The sequence below is a fragment of the Enhydra lutris genome, unplaced genomic scaffold, assembly GCF_002288905.1.
Source record: "Enhydra lutris kenyoni isolate GAN:26980312 unplaced genomic scaffold, ASM228890v2 scaffoldscaffold21, whole genome shotgun sequence".
Taxonomy (NCBI): Eukaryota; Metazoa; Chordata; class Mammalia; order Carnivora; family Mustelidae; genus Enhydra; species Enhydra lutris.
The window spans coordinates 5214568-5234850 of record NW_019154105.1 but is presented as its reverse complement, the minus strand read 5'-3'; the positions used below and the strand labels follow the sequence as shown (position 1 = coordinate 5234850).

General features: G+C 34.2%; 1 protein-coding gene across 1 annotated transcript in view; it reads right to left on the bottom strand.

The window, feature by feature from the left end:
* LOC111149014 (CCR4-NOT transcription complex subunit 6 like) overlaps positions 1 to 20283 on the bottom strand; it is a 119044-nt gene that overhangs the window by 59370 nt on the left and 39391 nt on the right. Inside the window, exons 3-4 of the mRNA XM_022505892.1 lie at positions 17588 to 17774; positions 16114 to 16199 (exon numbers count right to left, since the gene is read on the bottom strand). Of these exons, the coding sequence (XP_022361600.1) occupies positions 16114 to 16199; positions 17588 to 17774 (273 nt within the window). The remainder of the gene's footprint in view (positions 1 to 16113; positions 16200 to 17587; positions 17775 to 20283) is intronic.

Genomic DNA, 20283 nt, shown 5'->3' with positions numbered 1-20283 from the left:
GGCATTAGGACAGGGAATACTAAGGAAACTTTGTTCTTAAGTTCAACAACTTAGGAAAAAAATGACCAAATTCCTTGAAAGAAAATATCACACATCACTCAAAACAAAATAGATAGAAAACTCAGCCAAAAATGGCAGAGTAAGGACCTCCAAAATCTGCCCATTCATAAGAGCAAAATGGCAGAATATGGGTAAGGTAATTTGTTGAGTTTGACTTCTTCTGGGCCCTCACTGCCAAGGCAGTCTGGAAACCATTGAAGTAACAAAGACTGAACTAGAGCCTTTCAAAACCTCATTCTCAAGACTAGCCATTATCTGACTTGTGTGCTGGGAGTTCCTTGACTCCTGCCAAGTCCTAAAAGCCTTCCACCTGAAGGGGGAGAGGGTGTAAGAGCACGTACATTTGTGGAAATCATTACTGGAAAATGATCTAACTTATGGCTGCCTGAGGTCACTGAAACAGGTAAGGCAAACAGAAGACTAACCTAAATGCTTAAAAGGAAAAGCTTTGGAGTAAGATGTCAATAAGGGCTTTGTAAAGTTCTGACATATTCCAGGTTATCTAGAAAACCATAAATGTGGGCAGCTTTGCATATGCTCAGGAAAGACCTAAAAACAATCTAAGCTCTCACCTCTTCCTGATCTTGAGGCTGTGCACAAGTCAGAATCTGAACAGTAAACTGGATAGATTTCAATGGCTCAGTCAGTAGAATATGTAGCTCTTGATCTTGGGGGGTCATAGGTTCAAGCCCCATGATGTGTGTAGAGATTTCTTAAAAATAAATCTTTAAAAAAAAAAAAAAACAAAAAGAAAACTATGGAGGCCAAAAGGTAGGAGAATGATATATTCAAAGTGCTGAAAGAAAAAAAATGCCAACTAAGAATTCTGTATCTAGCAAAAATATCCTTCTTAGATGAGGGAAAAATTAAGACATTCCCAGATAAACAACAACTGAGTTTGTGACTATATCAGTCCTACAGAAAATATTAAAGGGATTCCTGGATGGTAACTTGAATCTGTATGATAAAAATAAAGAGTACCAATAAAGATAACTACATAGGTATCTATGATGACAGTATAAATATAATTAGTGGTTTTATCACTTTTCAATCTAAAAGACAACTACATATAGCAATAATGATAAATCTATGTTGATGGCCACACAATATACAAAGATAATACTTATGACAGTAACAGCATAAATGAGAAGTTGAATGGAGTTATATATACATGCAAAGTTTTTTAACATTACTGAAATTAAGTTGATATTAATCCAAATTAAGACTACTATAAATAAGATGTTAATTATAATTCCCCAGGGTAATCACTAAGAAAACAGCTCAAAATAATACAGCAAAAGAAACAAGGAATAAAATTGGCACACTGGAAAATATTCATTTAACACAAAAAAAGAAGGCATTAATTGAGAAACAGATGAACAAGAAGGAACTAAGATACAGAAATAGCAAAATGTGATGAAAATCCTACCTTATCAGCAAATACATTAGGTATAAGTGGATTAAACTCTGACTAAAATACAGAGTTTAGCAAAATGAATAAAACAATTAATTTTACACTGTCCACAAAAGATACACTATAGATTCAAAGACACAAATAGACTGAAAGTAAAGAATAGAAGGTATGCCATGCAAACAGAAAAGAGGGGAGTGGTTATACTAAGAAAGGGATAATCTCAGTGTCCTTTACCAGTGAAAGAAATTGAATTAGTAGTTAAAACCTTTCAACAAAGAAAAATTCCAGGTGCATATGGTTTTACTGAAAAATTCTACCAATCATTTAAGAAAGCAGTAATACAAATGTTATGCAAACTCTTCTAGAAAAAAGAAGTGTTAGTTACACTTTCCAACTCATTTTATGAGGTCACCAGTATTCTGAAATCATATCAAAGACATTTTAAGAAAAACACTATACAATGTCTTACGATCACTAATGTATACCTTCTCAACAAAACAGTATGTATTTAGATATATATGGACATATATATTTAGATGTATACTAGTATATATATTTGGTATATATTTAGATAATACATTTTAATATATTAGAATGAGAATTCATAATGACCAAGTCAGTTTTAAAATGGGAAGAGAGGCTGGCTCAACATCTGAAAATCATTTAAGTAATTCAACATATAAACACAATAAAGGAAAAAAAGTTACAAGATCACCTCTTAGTCACACACAAAGTATTGGATCATATTCGACTTGCATCAGTGACAAAAACCTTCAAGCAAAAGTGAACTCGAAGGAAATTTATTTAACCTGAAAAAGCATCTACCAACAAACTTGTCTACTGATATAATTAATGGTGAGAGACTGTTTTTGCATAAAATTGAAAACAAGGCAAGGACGTGCACTGTCATCACATGTATTTAATACTCGAATACTCCTGCCAATGGTATTCGAGTATTAAATACATTCGAGTACTAAATACATAAATACCATTGCCAATGATAAGGCAACAAATTAAAACAATATGTATCAGAAAGGAAGAAATGAAGCAGTCTCTATTCACAGATTAAAAGTTTGTAAAAGTTTACAGATGTTGCAAGAGCCCAGGTCAATGTATTTAAAAATCAACTGTATTTTAGTTCTATAGTATCAATGAGTAAGTACAAATTCAAAAAGGACTATCATTTACAACAGCATCAAAAATATCAAGTAAGTATAATATAGCAAAATATTTCTAAGATCTGCATGCTGAAATCTAAAAAGCATTAAAGAAATAAAGAAGACCTGCATAAATGAAGAGATATACTGTATTAGCAGATTGGAAAACACAATCTTAAGTCCTAAGATTAAGATATTGAATCTCCTCAGACTGATCTATGTGTTCATCACAATCCCAAAAAAAATTTTAGGATATTTTGCAGAAATAATAAGCTGACTCTACAATCTATATGGAAATGTAAAGCATCTAAAGGTATAAAGGCAAATGTGAAAAATAATCACAAAGTTAGAGATCTCATGCTACATAACCACAAAGAGTGGTATCAAAAGGTAGGCTAGTATAATATAAAAATATCTGAACCCACATTAAAAACAAAATAAAGTGAGAATGGATTAAAAAAAAGTCCAGGAGTGTCTGGAGGGCTCAGTTGATTAAACACTGGACCCTTGATTTTGGCTCAGTTCATGATCTCAGGGTCCTGGGATCAAGTCCCAGCCTGGGCTCCCCCTGCTCAGCAGGGAGTCTGCTTATCTCCCTCTCCCTCTGCCCCTCCCCCTGCTTGCACACACACTCTCTCTCAAATAAATAAATATTTAAAAAAAAAAAAAAAAGCAAAGTCCAGCTATATACTATTTGTAAGAGATATACCTAAGCATGAGTACACAGAAAGGTTGAAAGTAAACAGATTATAAAAGATATATTAGACAAACATTAACCAAAAGAAAACTTACACAGCTGTAATATTAGACAACATAGACCATAAGATGAAAATACTTAACAAGAGAGGAAGAGGATCACTACCTAATATCAGATTCTATTCGCCAGAAGGTATAGCAATATATACAATACAGCAAATATACAGCAATATATAGGTGTACGTGGTATACCTAATAAAATAATCTCAAAGGATATAAAGCAAAAGCTGAGTAAACTACATAGGGAAATTAGCACATCCACAATTTTAGTGGATATTTTAGCATTAATCACCTTAATTACTAAGAGAACACAGTCAAAAATTTGTAAAGATATATAAAACCTGAGCAACAAATCTGATCTGATGGACAAATATATAGACCTATGCCCAACAATTAGAAAAACAATATTCTTGCAGATGCAGTAAAACATTTACAAAAACTGATCACATACCTGATCACATACTAGATCACATACTAGGTCATAAAGTATGAATCAACAGATGTCAAAGATACACATAAAAAATTGATCACATACTGTAGATACAGTAAAACATTTACAAAAATTGATCACATACTAGATCACATACTGGATCACATACTAGGTCATAAAGTATGAATCAACAGATGTCAAAGAATGGATTCATACAGATTACCCTAACTGCCTATAATGCAGTTAACTTTAATGCTAACAATAAAAAAAGATATACTTAAAATCATATATGAATGGAAATGTTAAATAACTAATGGGTCAAAGAAGATATGATAACCTATATTAAAAGTACTTAGGCCAAAACAAAAATGAAAATACTTCATATCAAAATTGTGGGATGCAAAAACAACAAAAATGGTCAAATAGGCACATTTATAGCCTTACTTAAATGCTTATATAAAATAAAAAATATAAATATATATAATAAAAATATTATATACATTTACATATATATTATACATATATACAATATATAAAATAAATATTTAATAAGAAAATCTAAGTATAAACTAAACCATATATCCAACTTAAAAAGAGAAAAAAGGGAAATTTATATCTAGACAAAACAGAATAAAGAAACACAGAAATGAACCAGTTTTTGAAAAATAAAAGATGACATTGATTCAATGAAAATAACATAACAGACAAATCCCTGGGGAGGCTACATCAGAAAAAATATCACAAATAAACAATCTTAGAAATGAAGAGGGGTGATGCAGCTATAAATAGAACACTCTAAAACTGTATCAAGACAGTATTATGAACACTCACGCAAATAAACATGAAAAATTAAAAAGCTAACAAATTCCAATAGTACCCATATGGTCCAACAAAACTAACTCATTAACAATCAGAAATCCTCAATAGTTCTTAAAACTACAAATATATTGGGGTGGTACTTAAATATCTTCCACAAAGAAACAACTGGCAATGAGAGTTTTTTTGTTTTTTTTGTTTTAAAGATTTTATTTATTTATTTGACAGAGAGAGAGATCACAAGTAGACGGAGAGGCAGGCAGAGAGAGAGAGGGAAGCAGGCTCCCCGCTGAGCAGAGAGCCCGATGCAGGACTCGATCCCAGGACCCTGAGATCATGACCTGAGCCAAAGGCAGCGGCTTAACCCACTGAGCCACCCAGGCGCCCCTGGCAATGAGAGTTTTACAGAATTATTCAAGCAAAATTTTAAGGAACACATTAGCTCAATATTACACAGATTCCTTAAGAAAAACCAATTAAGAATCTCATTTAGGTCTGTCTTGTTCATGAGCATATGTTTAAAATTCCTAAAAAAAAATTTTTATTGGGAGAGGCAGTCCACCAGGGACCTGCGCTTCCCTATTCGTTCTTGGTGAGTGTGACAGATTCTGAGGCTTATGAGTTTGATGCTGAGCAGTTTCTGTAGCTAGTTATATAGGCAACTAAACAGGTTAAGGTAACCACAGCAATATTTCCATGTAACTCTTTGCCCCCCACACCTCCCCCCACCCCAGGGAATCAGAACTAGCTTTTTGCTGCTTACTACAGTATTCGGTGCTAGCTTGAAAAGTGCTAGAGTGTTGGACATTAACCACTCAGCCACAACACAAACTCACTATGTACATAGCATATGTCTGGGCCCATCTTGTGGCTTAAAGTGATAACGTTTTTTGTCTCCGACCCAGAAGTCTCACTGTTTTCTCCACTACCTATGAAACAATAATTGCCTAACTTATTAGCAGGGTAAAATCTCAGGGCGTTCACAGACCTTGACAGATATTACCAGAATAAATCCAGTATACAGAAGCACTAGGCTTCTGTATGGATTTATTTCAGTATGGCAAGTGAGTTTAAACTGGAAAAAATGGGGGCATCTGGCTGACTCAGTCAGAAGAACATGTGACTCTTGATCTCCAGGTCATGAGTTCAAGCCCCACATTGGGTGTAGAGATTACTTAAATAAACTTAAAAAAAAAAAGAATAAACAGGAAAGAATGTATAGATATATAGATAAGATATATAAGATATATTAACTCACCCTATGAAATGAGAAAATTATCCCACAACAGATGAAGCATTTAATAAAATTCAGCACTCACAAAAGGATTAGCAAAACAGAAATAGAAGAAAACTTTTAGAAACTAAAAAAATGTGTTTTACCAAAAATATAAAGCAAATATGGAAAAATACTAGAAGCACTTCTTCTAAGATGGGCAACAGAAGCGCGCTCACGCAGTATCAATGCTTCTACTCAGCACTGTACCAAACGTTCCGGTCGGACAGTAAAATCAGACGCGCGTAACACGAGTCTGACGCCAAACCGCCGTCAGCGCGTGAAATGATCAACTGCACACACAACTCGAAAAAAATTTGCAGACAAATTTTCTGAAAGATAAGAATTTAACCAAGAAAGTCTACTACAGATCAGTTTTTTCTTTCTTGTATTTCTATACCCCAACAGCTAAATAGGCAAAGAAAAACTTTATAAGTAATTATAATAGGGGAAAAAAAGTACAAGTTACCTAAGAAACATATCCAACATATGCCTGAGCAAAAGTCCAGAAAATTAAAAAATTGTATTTGAAGACATTAAATAAGATCTAAATAAATGGAGAAGATGCCAAAATTCACAGATAGGAAGACTCTATATATTAAGATATCAGTTTTTCCTAAACTGATCTACACATTCAATGCAATTCTGAAGTCCCAAGAGCATTTTTTATTAAACATAACGAGCTGCTTCTTATGCATGAGCAATCCAAGACAGCCAAACTGCCAAGACACTATGAAAGAAAAATGTAAGGGGAATTCCCAAGGCAGGTATCAATTCTTACTATAAACCCATAATAATGACTATGATAATATAGTAATTAGTCCAAGGTTGGACAAACTGACTTCTGTATATAAAAAATGGAGATCCAAAAACAGACTGTGACATAGCTGACAGGTGACTCCACTGACGATGAATGGGAAAAGAGAAAACTACTTACTACATGACGTGAGACTGTTGATTATTCGTAGAAAAAAATGGTTACATCACTCCCTAAATGAGACCCATCAATCATATTAAAAAATCAGTTCCAAAAGAGTACTGGAATGCAACAGGTAAATGCAATAGGTAATGCAAAAGAATGAAAGTGGACTTTCTCACACCATATACTAAAATGAACTCAAAATTGTTTAATAACCTCAGTGTAAGACCTGAAACCATAAAACTCCTAAAAGAAAACGTATGCAGTGAAGTCTTGGACATTGGTCTTAATATCTTTGCGAATCTCTCTCCTCAGGAAAGGTAAACAAAATAAGTAAAATAATTAACTGGGACTATATCAAACTAAAAAGCTTTTGCACAGCAAAGGAAACCATCAACAGAACAAAAAAGCAACTTAATGAATGGGAGAAGATATGCGCAAATGCTATATCTATAAAGGGTTAATATCCAAAATATAAATAGAACTCATATACATCAACACCAAAGAAAATCTGATTAAAAATGGGCAGAGGACCTGAATAGACATTTTTCCAAAGAAGACATACAAAGGGCTGAGAGACACATGAAAGTTGGTCAACAACCCTAATCATCAAAGAAATGCAAATCAAAACCACAATGAACCATCACTTCACACCAGTCAGAACGGCTAGTTTCAAAAGACAATAACCATGGGGCGCCTGGGTGGCTCAGTGGGTTAAAGCCTCTGCCTTCAACTCGGGTCATGATCTCAGAGTCCTGGGATCGAGCCCCACAACGGGCTCTCTGCTCAGCAGGGAGCTTGCTTCCCCCTCTCTCTCTGCCTGCCTCTCTGCCTACTTGTGATCTCTCTCTCTCTGTTAAATAAATAAAATCTTTAAAAAAAAAAAAAAGACAATAACCAGTATTAGCAAGACTGTGGAGAAAAGGGAACCCTTGGTAGGAATGTAAATTGGTACATCTACTACAGAAAACAGTATGGAGGTTCCTCAAAAAGTTAAAAATAGAAACCCAATAAATTCTAGTAATCCCACTTTTGCGTATTTACCAGAAAATGAAAACACTAATTCAAAAATATGTATGTGGCCCTATGTTTACTGCAACATTATTTACAACAGCCAAGATATGGAAGCAACCCAAGTATCCAACCATAGCTGGATGGATAAATAAGATGTAGTGTGTATATGTGTGTGTGTGTGTACATGTGTATATACACATGTACATACACATATAAACACACATACACACAATGGACTATTACACACATATATACACGTATGCATACACACGTATACATACACAATGGATTACTAAGACTTTACAAAATGAGATCTTGCCATTTCAGACAATGTGGATGGGCCTAGGGAGTATCATGCTGCCCAAAAGAAGTTAGAGAAAGACAAATACCATATGATTTGATTTACAGGCAGAATCTAAAACACAAAAACAAATGAACAAACAAAAAGCAGAATCAGTCCTATAAACACAAAGCGGCGGCGCGTGCCAGACAACCGCCGACGGACACATGGGAGAAGGCCCCCACGTACGGTATGAATTACGTCAGCAGAATACCAAGTCCGTCATAGGAAATATAGCCAGGGGTATTTAAATAGTGTTACCTGGTGACAGATGATGGCTACACTTGTGGTGGGCACAATGTAACTTATAGAGCTGTTGAACCACTAAGCTGTACACCTGAAACTAATGTAACACTGTGTGTCAAGTATACTCAAAAAAAAAGGAAGAAGAAATCAATGGACCTTAAAAAAGATATACACATTCCTGTTAATTGCAGCATTATTTATAACAGCTAAGATACAGAAACAATGCAAGTAACCAATGATATATGAGTGGATAAAGATGTGGTATAGATATACATACAATGAAGTAACAGCCGTAAAAAAATGAAATCTTGCCATTTACAAAAACATGAATGGGCCTAGAGGGAATTATGCTAAGTGAACTAAATCAGAGAGAAAAAAACAAACACCATATGATTGCACTTAGATGTGGAATCTAAATAAAAACAAAAGAGGGGCACCTGGCTGGCTCAGTCCATAGAGTATGGGACTCTTGATCTCAGAGTCTTGAGTACAAGCCCCATGATGGTCTTAGAGCTTTCTTAACTAACTAACTAACTAACTAACTAACTAACTAACTAACACACACACACACGTGCCTTCGTGGTTCAGTCAGTTAAGCAGCCGACTCCTGGTCTTAGCTCAGGTCCTAATCTCAGGGTCATTAGATCCAGCCCCACATAGGGCTCCATGCTCAGCAGGGAGCCTGCTTCCCCCTCTCTCTTTGTCTGCCTCTCTGCCTGCTCATGATCTCTGTCAAATAAATAAATAAAATCTTTAGGAAAAAAAAAAAACAACTTCCAATCTTAAAATGAATAAACCATGGGGATAAGTACAGATTAGGGAATATTGTCAATAATACTGCAATAATGTTGTATGGTGACAGGCAGTAACTAAACATAATGTGGTGAGCATTTTTAATGTGTGTATACACACACACACACACACACACACACACAACTGTCAAACCACTATGTTGTACACCTGAAACTAATATGCCACCTACACCTCAATTAAAAAAATGTTTTTTTCATTTCAAATGCCTGAGAGAATTTACTACAAAGAGTAAAACTTTATAGAACTTTTAGGAATATAGCAAAACATTTTTCTGATGTGGGGTAGGGTAGGATTTCTTTCACAAGTTATGACTTCATAAAAGAAAAGATTTTTAAATTCAACTACAATAAAAATATCAAAGCTATTCATTAAGACACCTAAGAAAACAAAAAGAAAAGCCAGAGTAGAAGACATTTACAATACAAAACACACAAAACTTAAAAATTTCTATAAATAAATACTTGAAGTGAAAATGAGCAAAGACATCAATAGCAACTTCAAACAAGAAACATGGCCAATAACTATATGAAAAGGTGTTTAATCTTACTAGCAATTAAGAAAACACAAATTTGGGGGGCCTGGGTGGCTCAGTGGGTTAAGCCTCTGCCTTCGGCTCAGGTCATGATCTCAGGGTCCTGGGATCGAGCCCCACATAGGGCGCTCTGCTCAGCAGGGAGCCTGCTTCCCCCCTCTCTCTGCCTGCCTCTCTGCCTACTTGTGATCTCTGTCAAATAAATAAATAAATTTTTAAAAAAAAGAAAAAGAAAACACAAATTTAAGAGAACTAGAAACTATTTCACACTCAGTAACCAACAAAACTTTTTTTAAAAGTTGACAATACTATGTTTTGAAAAGAAGACAGAAAAATGAAAACTGTTATTACTTTTGAGAGTGTACTTCAGTACAACTACCTTGCAAAACATTATGGCATTGCCTAACAGAGCTCCAGAAGTAAAAGCAGATCTCTACAACCCAACTATTCCACTCCTAGGAGCTCTATCAGAGATACATACAAGAATGTTCATGGCTGCGTTGCTTATATTAGCCAAAAAAAGGGGGCAAATAATCTAAATATCTACTGTGGACTGAATACATATATCAGAGTACAACACAGCAATTAAATTACAATTGCATGCATGAACATGGCTGAATCATAAAAACATTAAGCTGAAAACAAGTCATGAAAAACATATTCAGTAGGATCTCATTTATTTACATAAAGGTTAAAACACTGGTAATAGTTACATATATAACCCAAGCATCTGGCACATAGTAGGTGCTCATCAATGTTCAATTGAAAGAAAAGTAAAGGAATGACTAATGCAAAATTCAGGACAGTAGTAACCTCTGGGCAAAGGGATAAAAATGTAATCACGAAAAGGCACACAGGAAAATTGTAAGATGCAGGGGATCTATACCAACAAGAAGTGATTGTGCCTATTTCCCATAATCTCACCAATAGTAATTCAACAGATTTTTGAAATTCTACCAATCTAACAAATAAAAGCTGAGTATTCCCAATTTACATTGTATTATTATGCATAAGTTGATGAACTTCCTATGTTTTAAAGCCTCGTGTATATCCTCTTATATACACTCTACTAGATTGTTCTCTTATCAATTTCTAGAAGCTCATTATATAACACAGAAATGAGTACTTTGCCTACGATATGAAGGCATATTTCTATACTTTTAATCCAAGAATGCTGGCAACATTAAAATACCACAAAATGTGTAACTGACAGATTTTCAAAGTGCATTTCTTAAAAATTTACTGCAAATATATAATGGGTATCCAGTTATTCATCTTATTTTCTTTAAAATGTAGGTTATTCTTTTTCATTTCATGAATACAAAAACATGCAGAAAAAGCATGTGACAAGATACAGCATCCGTTCCTGATTAAAATGATTCAAAGTATAGGGATAGAGGGAACATTCCTCAACTTCATAAAATATATCGATGAAAAACCCACAGCAAATATCATCCTCAATGGGGAAAAACTGACAGCCTTCCTTCCCTTTGAGATCAGGAACACAACAAGGATGCCCACTCTCACCACTCTTGTTCAACATAGTACTGGAAGTCCTAGCAACAGCAATCAGACAACAAAAGAAATAAAAGGTACACAATTGGCAATGAAGAAGTCAAACTCTCTCTCTTCAAAGATGACATGATACTTTATATAGAAAACCCAAAAGGCTCCACCCCCAAACTACTAGAACTCATACAGCAATTCAGTAATGTGGCAGGATACAAAATCAATGCACAGAAAGTAGTTGCTTTCTTATATACTAACAATGCAAATATAGAAAGGGAAATTAGAGAACTGACTCTGTTTACTATAGCACCAAGAACCATAAGATGCCTGGGAATAAACCTAACCACAGAGGTAAAGGATCTGTACTCGAGGAACTACAGAACACTCATGAAAGAAATCGAAGAAGACACAAAAAGATGGAAGACCATTCCATGCTCACGGACTGGAAGAATAAACATTGTTAAAATGTCTATACTGCCTAGAGCAATCTATACTTTCAATGCCATCTTGATCAAAATTCCACTCACATAATATTCAAAGAGCTGGAATCAACAATTCTAAAATTTGTATGGAACCAGAAGAGACCCTGAATTGCTAAGGAAATGTTGAAGAAGAAAAACAAAACTGGGGGCATCACGTTGCCTGATTCAAGCTTTACTACAAAGCTGTGATCACCAAGACAGCATGGTACTGGCACAAAAACAGACACACAGACCAGTGGAACAGAGTAGAGAGTCCAGATATGGACCCTCAACTTTATGGTCAAATAATCTTCCACAAAGCAGGTAAAAATATCCAGTGGACAAAAGAGAGTGTCTTCAATAAATGGTGCTGGTAAAATTGGACAGCTATGTGTAGAAGAATGAAACTTGACCATTCTCTTAGACCATACACAAAGATAAACTGGAAATGGATAAAAGACCTCAACGTGAGTCAGGAATCTATCAAAATTCTAGAGGAGAACATAGGCAGTAACCTCTTCGGCATCGGCCACAGCAACTTCTTTCAGGATATGTTTCCAAAGGCAAAGGAAACAAAAGCGAAAACGAACTTTTGGGACTTCATCAAGATCAAAAGGAAACAGTCAACAAAACAAAGAGACAACCCACAGAACGCGAGAAGATATTCGCAAATGACACTACAGACAAAGGGCTGATATCCAAGATCTATACAGAACTCCTCAAACCCAACATACACAAAACAGATAATCATGTCAAAAAATGGGCAGAAGACATGAACAGACAATTCTCCAAAGAAGACACACAAATGTCTAACAGACACATGAAAAAGTGTTCATCATCACTAGCCATCAGGGAGATTCAAATCAAAAACACATTGAGATACCACCTTATGCCAGTTAGAATGGCCAAAATTAACAAGACAGGAAACAACATGTATTGGAGAGGATGTGGAGAAAGGGGAACCCTCTTACACTGTTGGTGGGAATGCAAGTTGGTGCAGACACTTTGGAAAACAGTGTGGAGATTCCTTAAGAAATTAAAAATAGAGCTTCCCTATGACCCTGCAATTGCACTACTGGGTATTTACCCCAAAGATACAGATGTAGTGAAAAGAAGGGCCATCTGTACCCCAATGTTCATAGGAGCAATGGCCACGGTTGCCAAACTGTGGAAAGAACCAAGATGCCCTTCAATGGATGAATGGATAAAGAAGATATGGTCCATATATACTATGGAGTACTATGCCTCCATCAGAAAGGATGAATACCCAAGTTTTGTATCAACATGGATGGGACTGGAAGAGATTATGCTGAGTGAAATAAGCCAATCAGAGAGAGTCAATTATATGGTTTCGCTTATTTGTGGAGATAAGGAATAACACGGAGGACATAGGGAGATGGAGAGGAGAAGTGAGTTGAGGGAAATTGGAGGGGGAGACGAGCCATGAGAGACTGTGGACTCTGAGAAACAAACTGAGGGTTTGAAGGGGAGGAGGGGAGGGGGTTGGGGGAGCCTGGTGGTGGGTATTACAGAGGACACGTATTGCATGAAGCATAAACAATGAATTCTGTGTATGGTACATAAACAATGAATTCTGGAACACTAAAAATGAAATAAAATAAAATAAAAAACATGTTATTCTTTTATATTTCATGAAAAAAAATTTCACAAGTAAAAGAAGTTTCTACTGCTATGGTCCATTTTATTTAGGGGAGATAAGTAATTCTTGGAAGAAAGCTAGAAATCTTTACAACTGCTGAAGTTCTAAATAGTTCACAACCTGCGACTTTAATGTTTAATGCGTGAGGACAACCCTTTGGCCCATCTGTCAGAAAAAGTATTGCCTTACACCTTAAGACATAAGTTCTAAATTATTTAAAATAACTGTGGAATAACTGCTTTTACTTCCTTCTTCTATAAAATTAATACACTCTGGATTTTTCTTTTAAGTGACTTAACAGAACATTTCCAAATTATTTGACTGGCCAAGCCTGTAGTTTTTAAATTGGCCTTTTTATCCTAACTCCTCAAACACTGCACATAGCCTTCACACACACTCCTCAAATGTCAAAATAGAATCTCTAGAAATTAGCTTGTTAGTCCAGGATGATCAAACTTATTATCAATATTTCCCTATCTGTGCTTCAGGGGAAGACAAGGAAATAGGAAAAAGGTGTTCTTTTTTTCAGTTTCAAGACAAAATGGCATCTCAGAGGTTGTGCATTGTTTCTTTTAAATAAATCACAGTGCCATTTTAAATGCTCCACTCTACTCCCTCCCCTTTTCTAGACACAAAGTACCACTATGTGGCTACTAAAACAGATTAGGAAATTATTTCAATTTTTACCTTCCTAAGAATATAAAGTTACCATTCATCAGGGACATTTTACTTGTTCCGTTGCTTCATAAAACCAATCCTGTTTTTACCATCTCAATTTTTTGAAAAATGGCAGAAATGGCTGCATTTCCTTCATTCTAAAAGGTCCTTGGCTTTTCTATACCGGATCACCCGAATGGAAAGTAGCACTACCAGAAAAACTGACTCTCAAAGAAGGTGAAAAAAATGCATATAGGTATTTACCATACAACAAACTATAGTTTAATGAAAAGAATTTACTTACAGGCATGAACAAAGGTAAGTTACAGTTCACAAGGCAAATTAAAGAAAAATTCTTTTCTTTAATGAAAAGAATTTACTTACAGGCATGAACAAAGGTAAGTTACAGTTCACAAGGCAAAGATGGTACCTAATCTCAAAGACTAGCAGCCTAAGAGATTTTAACAAATATGACTCAGTAGACAAAAACGACACCAGGACTGAAGACCAGCAAAAACAGTAGCTTGGAAGATAAAGATTTTTAACTAGTAAAATAGAATGAAGTCCTGAGGAAGTAACAGATATTCAGAATGATTAATTCAGTTGATGCTTAGTATAAATTTTATGGGAATCTTTCTTTATGTGAGATAACACAGAATAGAGTTATGAAACAGTAGGATATGTAATATTTGCTTTTTCAGAACATCACATGGTACAAAGGGTAAATCATGGAGTTCAACAGTAAATTATTCATTTGTCACTGATGTGCTCTCCATCAATATTAGCAAGAGGAAAACAGCTGTTCTAATTGGTGTTAAAAGAAACAGTATGTTGTTAGAAACAAAAAAACTATTACAATCAGTATTACAGTGAAATTTTATACTTCATGAATCTAAGATTATAAAAAATGACAACAATTCCGTAATATTATTTAATAGAAAAGAATTGACCCGTTCCCACTCCAACTCTAGCTGGTTATTTCAACTACTTTTATAAGAATAAGGTTTATCATATATAGATTAAGGTGAAGTGACCCAACAGTTGCTTTGCATTCAACCTCAAGAAAATATTTTAGACCTACGATGTATCCTCTGGTTCACTTCATATGTAACAGAAAATATCAATGAAGTCCTAGAGAGAAACTACGAACACAGGACAGACCATTCATATAATTATGTAATTTACAAAAGGTTAACTGTACAAAGAAGTCTAATACCATTTCTGTCATTTCAACCAAAAATGTCAGGATTCTTTCTACTCATATTGAAGCTTCATTCTTAACAGTCCATTATACGACATAAGCAAAGCAAACAGAACGTGTTCACAGAGACTCAAACTGTCTTTGAAGAAGGAAAATAGTACAAGTGTTTACTTTGTAGGGCTTTGGTTAATGTTCATTCCTCATGAGCACAGAATAAAATGTTTAACCAACACAGTACATCTGTATTTAGTCCTCTGAATTCAAAATAAACTCTTCTTCCTATGCTATAAGAGGAAACTATGACAAGTTTCAGTATTTATATGAATTAAGAAGGACTTTCATTCCAAGCTGATCAAGATGAGATTATCAAGGAGCATATATTGTGAATTGATACATTTTATTAAGAATAATCAAACTTGTTAGGTATAGTTCATTTTACCATTATCATTTTCTCTCTCCTATCCGATATGTCAATGCTATTTTATCTACTCTATCAAAACTTCACATGGATCATTCTGGTTAGGGTTTACTCTATTGAGTCATTCCTTTAAAAGGGCAGTGGGGAGAACTAGAATGTTAAATTTAAAATATCTCCTCTAATATCAGATTTCTTAGAAAATTAAACATGACATACAAAAAAAAAAACCTCCCTATACAAGTTTATTAAAATGATGGCAGCATGCTGAAATTCTGAAACTCAATTTGATAATGAAAACCCACTTTATTTCAAAAGAAAGCATATTTACATTCTCAAAATTGTGCTAAACCTGACCCATACTGTAACCAAAATTAGCTTTAAAAGGCTCACAAACACTTCAATACTGAGATCCTGTCATCTCTTAAAAAATCACTCACCTTTCAAACCTAGAGTTTGTAGCTGGAAGAGCCGACCAAGTTCATAAGGCAAAACCCGTAACAGATTGTTATTTAAAAGCAATTCCCTGTTTTAAAAATAAATAAATAAAAACTGTTTAAATATATCAAACTTTATTAATATGTAATTTATTAATATATAAATATATAAATTTTATATATAAATATGTATTTATATAATATATAATATATAATGAATTTATTAATATATAAATATATATTTATTAATACATAATTGTTTTCTTAACCTTCCTTAATATACTATGAGTGATATTTACATTCAAGGCATTTTTTTATACTTTTAATCCAAAAGTGTTGTGTAATATTAAAGTACCACAAAATGTGTAACAACTGTTAACAGTGTTTCTATAATTTACACATTCTCTAACACAGATTATTAAAAAGTTGTAAGAACTGTATATCATTCTCGGGCTAAATCCATCCCCTTTTCTCTCACCCAAATGTCCATGAGATACAAATCAGAGTGACAGGTATTCTCAGTACCCAAAGACAACCCCTATCCTTGAATCCAGTCTAATTCATAGGAAAAAAAAAGCCAATCACCTTTATTAATTTTTATAACTGATAACTGTAATCACACGAAGATACTATGATGAATAATCACAGACACAGAACATAAACACTGAAAATAAAACATAAGATAATACAGATAATAGGATAATACAGATAAGATCCACATTTATGATTTTGAAATTTTGGCCAGACTACAGACGAAATAAATAGCCCCTCATTAGACAGCTAAAAAGTGCTTAAAAAAAAATAAGAAAGAAAAGAAAACCAACAAAAACATATAATAAAGAAATGGTGAGGAGCAAGATTCTAAAACAATATATATGTTTTAATTTTAAAAATTTTTTAAATTTTTTAAATTTTTAGATTTTTAAAAAATTACTTCTCAGCATATAAACATAGACAAACAATCTCTGTTGATACTGAGAACATTTATACAAGGTCTTAAGGGACCTACAATTTTTTCCTATGAAGAAATTCTCAAAGAATCCTGAAAGACTAGAAATAAATCCACTTATTATCAAGTTTTAAAGGTTTCCTTTAAGAGTTGTGATATATAAGTATACTTTGCCTTACAGAACAGAGATATGTTCCTAAAAGTTACTACGAGAACAGAATATTTTCCCAATTATTTACAATTCTCTTATCACACACCTGAACCTCAAGTGAGACTTAGTATTTTAACCCCAACCCCACCCCACCTCAAGTGTGTCAAAAGAAATATAAGCACATTCTAGCTAGAAACCTTTAAGTTAAAGGAAATATTCAGTGGAAGCCAACTCAAGCACCATGTTTAGACAGTTTATATCACTTATTTTTAAACACATACGGAAATCCTCCTGTAAGAGGAGTACTATCTCATAATTTTCTTATTTGGTAAACGTAGAATTTTATACAGTAAGCCCTTTCTATAATATTTTCTTACCTGAGAGACACCATGTTTCCTAGTTCTGCTGGTAAACTTCTGAGTTTATTGGATGACAGATCCAGGTAAACCAGATTATGAAGCTTGGCAATATCAGGTGGAATGCGACTAAGGTAATTGTCATTTAGGTGCAGTGCTGTCAAGTGTGTCAATGACCAAAGTGATGTACTTAAGCTCCGCACTCTACCTAAAAGGCAAAATACTGAAGCATTAAATTCAACGCCTAAGACAAAGACTAAACTTTAAGAAGTAAAAAGTGAAGAGTAAAAAAAAGAGACTACAATGTATACAGATACTATTTATCTTTGACGTTTAATTTTGTATTAATGCCATTTGATTGCTTCCAAACACACCTGGCCCTTCTTTAATTTCATGCCATTTCTGCCTGACAACATTATTTCCTCATGAACCTTCCATGCATTAAATGAGATGTACCATAATGAGACCCTTGGAGTCAGGGTGATGATAAGCTCTCAAGAAAAACACGGGGCTGACTTAAGCTTTTATGATAGAATAGTCTTGAATTTTATTTTAAGGTGCAGTCCTAACAAAAGTATTTCTTACATACTCTACAAAAAGTATGTAGTGCACAATTTATCCATAATTTGGGCCTGGGTTATTCTACAAACTTAAAAAAAGATAAGAGTAACAGATTTAGAACCAACCTTAGGTTGATCACTAGAAAACCATTTTACCCCTAAAGGACTTACCTTTCCCCAGATTTTTGATGGTGTTATTAACAAATCTGGTTTAAGATTTTGCATTAAATGCAACATACTCAAGTGAAATGGTCACACTTTAAGCTTTAGCAATCAGTCAGCATCCGACAGCTCAATGATGGAACGTGTATTAGAAAACCTATTTCAGATCCTGACTTTTACCATTTACTAGCTATATAAACCTAGGAAAATCACCCAGCCACAGCTGCTCTAAAATGTGTATTATCTTAATAATTTATAAGAAGATCACTTTATATACATTACAAAAGTAAAATAGAATTTAACTTTATGTCAGTATTGAAATAACAGACTTTGATTAAAAGAGCAATGGAAGGTAGAGAGGACACAAAATCTCAAACAGTAAATGCTAGCTACCAACCAGTAAACTCAAGCTTACATCTGTCCGGGGTTCTTTCTCTCACAGGTTTCTTTATGCTGTATAAAAGCAGGCTTAATGTGCCAGCTAGGATTTTGTATTTATAGGACCGAAAGTTTTCAAGTGAAGAGAGGCTCTGGCAAAAGAAACTTATTCCAGTTGTGCCTAGGATTTAATCAAGTGGTTCTCAATCAGTGGCAATTTTACTCCCTAAAGGACTTTGGCAATCTGGAGACATTCTTGGTTGTCAAAACTAGAAGAATGCTACCAGCATCTAGTGGGTAGAGGCCAGGAATGCTGCTGAACACGATGCTGTACAAATGAAACTAATGTATCACTGTGTGTCAGCTTTACTTCAATTTAAAAAATTATAATTTATGTGAATTACAGTCCTAAAGATCTCCACTGGTATGTATTATGGCAATCTTTTATCCCATGTGTGTTTTAATGGAATTCTTTACAAGATGGCAATATCTCATGCTAATACTCACATGTATTTAAATGTTACATATGTTAATACTAACTTATATTTAAACATTTATATTGAAAACTCTCATATTAAGGACCCAAATTGCTGGATAACTATTTTCATTGTCAAAATGCCAGTATCATGTCTACCATGAAATTAATGTCCATTAAATCTTTAAAAAAAGAGACGAGTGGTGCTACTGGCATCTAGTGGGTGAAGACCAGGAACTGCACACAACTGGCCCTGACCACAAAGAACTATCTGGCCCTACATGTCAGCAGGGCCAAGTTGAGAAACCCTGGGTTAATCCATTAGGATTTACTCATATTCATTCTGCTCATTACCAATCACCTATCCACCCAGTTACCTTTTAGCTAAATGTACAGGTAATTCTTGCTATTGACACTATAATGTGGTTAACACTTCCAAATGAAAGCCTACTGGAGGAAAAAAAACATTCTACATATTATCTGTATTGTACCAATTCATAAAAGAAAGGCAGTAATTATATTCTATTTTCAATACTTTTAACTTTATAATTTTAGATTTACAAAAAAGTTACCAAGATAATAGAGTTCCTGTATACATCTCATACAGTTTTCTACTAATGTTAGCTTCTTATATTACCATCGTACATCTGTCAAAACTAGGAAACTAACATTGATACATTACTTCTTTTATTGATACATTACTAATTTACAGATTTTATTGGATTTCACCAGTTTTTACACCTTTTTGTTTTAAGAATCAATTCAAGATAGCATTTTACCATTTCATCATCATATCTTAGTCCCCTCCAGTCCGTGACAAAGTCTCACTCTCTCTTTGTTTTTCATGACTTTGACAATTTCGAGAATAACTAGTCAGGTATTTTGTAGAATGTCCTTTAGTTTGGGTTTGTCTGATTTTTTTTTTTTTTCTCACTGGTAGACTGGGGCTGTAAGTTTTTAGAAATCATATTCTATTTTAACAAATCCTAAACATGAAAGGTCACGTAACATAGTGATTAGTTATTTGTAGAATAAACTAATAGCCTCTACATTTCCTACTCTGCCAAAACTAGGATGACAGAAGAATTGCAAAGATTTCAATTTGCAAAAATAATTGCAATAGCCAAAACAAAATCTAGTAT